The 6000-nt window shown below is 44.5% G+C and overlaps 1 protein-coding gene across 1 annotated transcript in view; it reads right to left on the reverse strand.

The window, feature by feature from the left end:
- The window catches only part of CUL5 (cullin 5), an 81693-nt gene extending 77675 nt beyond the window's left edge, over positions 1–4018 (reverse strand). The window contains exon 1 of the mRNA XM_032472708.1: positions 3521–4018. Within this exon, the coding sequence (XP_032328599.1) occupies positions 3521–3544 (24 nt within the window). The 5' untranslated portion in view covers positions 3545–4018. The remainder of the gene's footprint in view (positions 1–3520) is intronic.
- Positions 4019–6000: the final 1982 nt, after the last annotated feature.

Here is a 6000-nt window from a genome sequence, read left to right on the forward strand (position 1 = left end):
AAGACAGGATGACTGTATTAGAGGAGAACCTCCTTTGGCAATCAGGAGGTCGCCAGTGCTCCTGAGACTAACAGTTGCAGTCTAACTGGGTGGGGGTAAGGAGAGAGCCAAGTCGTAGTAAGCTAAGGGAAAAGGTTGAAGAATTATAAAGACAGCAAGTAGGGGCTGCTTTTCTAAGAGCTGTGACAGTGAAGGGAAAAAAGAGAAAAAGGGCAAAGGTTTGAGGGCAAAGCAGAGTACAGGTCAAGTTTATATGACAAGAGAGAATACATGAACTTTCTTATCCTCAGAGAAGTGAGATCAATGAAGACAAAACAAAATAAGGGGGACGCGCTGCTAAGTCCTGGGGGTAGGGGTGGGGAATGAAGGCTGAACAAATGGAAGGAGGCAGTGTAACAGGTGCCTTGAGAAAAGAATATTCAGCAAACCAGAAAAAGTTGTAGTACTGGCCAAGGAACTTAAGGGCATTTAAATAGCGCGATAAAGTAATATGCTAAGAATTAGTTTGAAAAATTTGTTAGGCTTAAAAAAGTAAGATTTAAACAACTGCTATTTGGAATAGGATAGTCAGCTGGAAATGAAGAAAATGAGCCTAGATAGCAACAGCAAAAGTAAAGGAACAAGTAGAATCACATGTTAAAACAACAAACTTAAAGTAGTAAGACTGAAAGGTTTTGGGAGCTATAAACCCCCCAAGCAACTGATCACTGAGTATCTCAAAACGTACAACACAAGTCTTTGTATGCCCAAAAGATTTCCAAAATCCAGCAACAGTCCACTTGCTTTAAGTAGTGAAAACAATTATTATTACAATCAAATTCCAATATTAAAAAAAAGTAGGTGGTTTTTATTGCATTGGATTTATTGGTTTTTATGCAACTTGTAAGTCTCAGATCACAGGCATGAATCTTGTTCTCTCTCTTAACATACTAGCTACCCCTCCAAACTCTCCATTCACAAATTCAATAAACTCAACTTCAACCAAGCTCCTGGTGAACAAGAAGGAGACGTATTTTTTCAGCAGGACAGTAAAGGCCTCCCTTCAGGGCTGATGATGGCTTATTACTCATCATTCTTCAGGTTCAGTTGTTTAACTGACAACCCAATCCTAAACGCATTCTCATCTGGCCCCCATTTCTCCATGCTGACCATATGACATGATAATTCTGTCAAATACACTCGGGTGAAATCTAATTGCACAATGTCTAAGGCAGGTGGCTAGTGAACCAGTCGATGAGCGATGTCAAGAAAGGAAACGAGGTTAATGTGGCCAGCCCCCAGCCAGCTCTGTCTCTGTTCAAAGTACCACCACGCGTGAATTTAAACGATCCTATGAATTCCTTTAAGGGTTTCACTGCAGTTTTCCAAGAAGATAAACTTACCACTTTTTCATTAACTACTTCTAAATATATAAACACAAGGCAATTCTCCCCCAATAAGAAGAGGAAAAAGAGGAAAGAAAAAGTTTTCTGGCCAATATGTAAACTTCTGGTGATACAGATAAAAGAATCAAATGTCTACTCATAATATCCCTTTTATTACATTACACATATTTAAAAATCATATACTATACAAAATAGTATTTAGAAATTCTTTTTCCCCCTTTTCAACATTTCATTAAATTTTTCCAGGGTATCTATGGCATCTTTTCATGCTCACTTGAGTGACAGAGTCATTTACCAGTTCTGTCAAAGCATTATCACTTTCCTTTTATTAAGTAGTTTAAGTTACAGAACTTTTTGAATTCTAGTGATCTTTTTAACCTGAGTCCTAAGTGCCTATTTATACACATCTGGGCAGTTTTTTCATTCTGTAGGTAGGTGTGTGCTATAAACGTTGATTCATAATCTCTACAACGTAACCACTCTGTAGTACTGACAAGTAGCTTCAGACTTATATCTCCCCCAAACAATCCTTTGTATGGAGTAGAATAAAGTGACTCGCTCTTTTCTGAGAGAGAAACCTGAGGGGGAAAGAAGACCTTGCTTTATATCCAAGTAATCAACAAGTCAAAAATTCACAAAGAATCAGGAATCCAATTGCTTTTTAAACACATCTCAATTAATAACTTACACTATTGTTTATGTAAATACACGGATCATTAACAGGAGTCTTCAGAAGTTAAGCAAGTTTTCCCTCTGAATTAGTATTAGGACTTTGGTATACTGTTACAAAGGAAGAGTAGAGTGGGTTACTCAATTTCCATGAATCTCTTTTCTTAGAGAAACAGCAGTAACTCTAGTAATTTATGTATATTGTGTACTAATTAAGTGCCCGTCGCTGCTTTTAAGATTTTACATATATTAACTCAATCTCCACAATGCTCCTACGAAATAGGTTCCTATTGATAATTTCCTTCTATTGTTGAGGAAACTCAGGCACAGAGAGGTTTAGAAACTTGCCCAAAGTCATACAGCTTCTAAGCGGCAAAAATTCAGTCTAGTTCTAGGTCTCTCCCCCTTTTAAAAGAAGATACATTGCCTCTTAAATTAGTAAAATTAGATCTATACTTTATAAGACAGTCCCATCTATTAGACAGCTAATATCTGTAGTCTAAAGAAGACATGAGCGGGGTTACAATAAATTTTAATATATTTTCTATTACCCACTCACACTGCCTGAAGGCATCATAGGTTTGAAAGAGTAGTTCATCCGTTGTATTTACGTTCCTTGAGCTAATCACTGTCCCCATTTCAGTTAACACTTTTAAGGCAAAAGGTTCCTACTACAAAGACAGCACAGAGGAAACCAGTACCATGTCTTCCTCCTTCTCTTCCAGCCTTTTTAACTGGTGGTAGAGCCTCTGCCCCTCTGGGCCTAGACCTCCCTTGGCACCCCAAATATTTAAAACTAACTTGAACCGTCTCCTTTGATAAGGCAACTTTCCTAAGCCCTGAAACGATAGAGGTGCTTCCCCAGTAGTCTGGCTGTGTGCTGTAATGGGGTGGAGGGACCGTTTCCTAAGGGAAAAAACGGGTAAAATATGAACTCCAAAAAAGGCGAATAGGGGGGAAGGTATAGCATGCAGAAAACGGAGGGAGTGGGGAGGAAGGCACCGCTGTCTGACTTGGAATTTCGAGCAGACAGAACGAGAACAGACATGGGGGGGCGGGGGGGGGCGGGTTATTAAAACCTGTTAGGCAGCATTTGCTTGGATTTTCCTTCCACGCGTCTTAGACTGTCTCTTCAGAAGAAACGGGGACCCTGAGAAGGCTAACGGCCCGGCGGCCCGGCGCCCAGACGTCCCCTCTCCGCGGCCCCCGCCGGCGCCGGCCCCGGGGAAGCCCCGCTCCCCGCCAGCCCCCGGCCAGGCCTCGCGCCCGCCGGCCCAGCGGCCTCCCGACCCCAAGGCCGGAGACCCGCGCGCTCCGGCCCGCGGCGGCAGCCTCCCCGGCTCCCCTTCCTGCAGACAAGCCCCGAGCGCTCCCACACTGCGCTGCTGAACCTAACCCGAGCCTTTCCCTAAGGGCCGAACCCAGGCGGCCCCGGAGCAGAAAGCAAGCCGGACCGAGGGTCTTACCTTTAACAGATTAGACGTCGCCATGTTCCTTCAACTTAGACTCTCGCGAGACGCCGCGAGATTTCGTGGCGCTGCCGGCCAGGCCACCGCTGCAGGCCGGAGTCCCCACCTGGGCCGCTCCGGGGATGTGCGGGCGCCGGGTCGGCGTGCCCGCGGCGCTGACCTCGTCCCAGGCACCTGGCGCGTCCTGGCCCTTTCCCCCTACATGGTCAGCGGAGCTTCCCCACGCGAAAGAGCTCATGCAAACGCTCGGGGAGATTGCAGCGGCGAATGGTGAGGAGGTAACGGGAGCCGACCCGAACGGGAAGAGGAAGCATCGACTCCACCACGGGCCTCCCCACTGCTTCGGACTAGTCTGTGTGGTTGCGCCCGCGGAGGCCGCCGGCAACGAATTTAGCTCGGCTTCGGGCCCGGCGGCTCGGGGGTCGGCGGTCGCGTCACGTGACGCGGCAGGCGGGGGCGCGCTCGGGAGCGAGCGTGGGAGCCGGGCAGCCTCGGGGGGCCGGGCGGCTGCGGAGAGGGCGGGAGCGCGCCCTCTGCTGGCGGGCCTGGCCGTCTTCCCTCGTCCCCCGCCTGGGGGTGCAGGGAAATGCCTTAGCCCGAGTGAAATGCTTGTTAAAATAAATAGGAGCCTTCAATAAGAGCTGGCGCACAGAAGGCACCCACTAAATACTTGTTGCAGGAATGGATGAATGCACAGAGGTGTCAGCTATTACTGTTTCTACTCAAGAGTGCCTGGCCTGTGAGTGAATCTCACAGTAACGATGGTAAGTGGAAGAAGTCAGACAAAAAAAAAAAAAAAAAAAGAGATTACTGTTCTATGATTCAATTATGTAAGGTTCTTGGAATTGCAAGGCAGTCTATATGACAAAAATTTTTTTAACTTTTTTTATTGACTTATACTCATTTTACAATGTTGTGTCAAATTCCAGTGTAGAGCACAATTTTTCAGTTATTCATGAACATACATACATTCATTGTCACTTTTTTTTTGCTGTGAGCCACCACAAGATCCTATATATATTTCCCTGTGCTATACAGTATAATCTTCTTTATCTATTCTACATATGCCTGTCAATATCTACAAATTTTGAACTCCCTGTCTATCTCTTCCCACCCCCTCCCCCCTTGGCAACCACAGGTTTGTATTCTATGTCTATGAGTCTATTTCTGTTTTGTATTTTTTTTTTTTTATATTCCACGTATGAGCGATCTCATATGGTATTTTTCTTTCTCTTTCTGGCTTACTTCACTTAGAATGACATTCTCCAGGAGCATCCATGTTGCTGCAAATGGCATTATGTTGTCAGTTTTTATGGCTGAATAGTATTCCATTGTATAAATATACCACATCTTCTGTATCCAGTCATCTGTTGATGGACATTTAGGCTGTTTCCATGTCTTGGCTATTGTAAATAGTGCTGCTATGAACATTGGGGTGCAGGTGTCTTTTTGAAGTAGGGTTCCTTCTGGATATATGCCCACTCCTGGGATTCCTGGGTCATTTGGTAAGTCTGTTCCTAGTCTTTTGAGGAATCTCCATACTGTTTTCCACAGTGGCTGCACCAAACTGCATTCCCACCAGCAGTGAAGGAGGGTTCCCTTTTCTCCACAGCCTCTCTAGCATTTGTATATGACAAAAAGTTTATCAGTGGTTGCCTATCAGGTGATGGGCAGTATGGAGAGATCATAAGGGACACAAGGAAACTTGAGGTTGATGGGTATGTTCATTATCTTGGTTGTTGTGATGGTTTCATGGGAGTAAACCCATGTCAAATCCTACCAAATTTCCTAGTTTAATGTGTACCTTATTGTATTGTGTATTACACCTCTGTGATGCTGTTATTAAAAGCTATAAATAAACTAAAATGTAATTGTAGATATGGGGAAAAAGAGTGCCTGGCCCTGAAATAATCTGTAAGAGGTTGTTCAGGTAATGAGTATCAATCTTGGATTACCTGAAGGTACATTATCCTACAAAAGCCTAAACCACAAGCCCCTAAACTTTAATCCCTTTAGACCCCAAACCACTGGCCAAAGAAAGAGAATATAATTTATATGTAGAGCCCACAGTATACTTGGTGTTGTATTATACATGTTTCCAAACAGTATTCATTCATACATTCATAATATGGCAGAAATAAATAAGAGCTACAGAGTAAAGCAGGGAAGGGGGATGAAGTTGGCAATTTTAAATAGAGGGATCAAAGTAGATCTCACTGAGAAGATGGCATTTGAGCAAAGGCTTCAAGGAAGTGAGGGAGGAGGCCAGGACATATGTGGGAGGAGAGCATTCCAGGTACGGGGGGAGTACAGGTGGGGAGTCGCCCACGTGTCAGAGGAGCAGTGGGAAGTTGGTGTGTTCAGAGCAAAGAGAATAAGGCCAGCATAAGGCCGTATAGGGCCTTGTGGACCACTGGAAAGACTGGCTTTTTTTCTAAGTGAGATGGGCAATCATTGCAGGCTTTTGAATAGGGGAG

Source organism: Camelus ferus, chromosome 33, assembly GCF_009834535.1.
Source record: "Camelus ferus isolate YT-003-E chromosome 33, BCGSAC_Cfer_1.0, whole genome shotgun sequence".
Lineage (NCBI taxonomy): Eukaryota > Metazoa > Chordata > Mammalia > Artiodactyla > Camelidae > Camelus > Camelus ferus.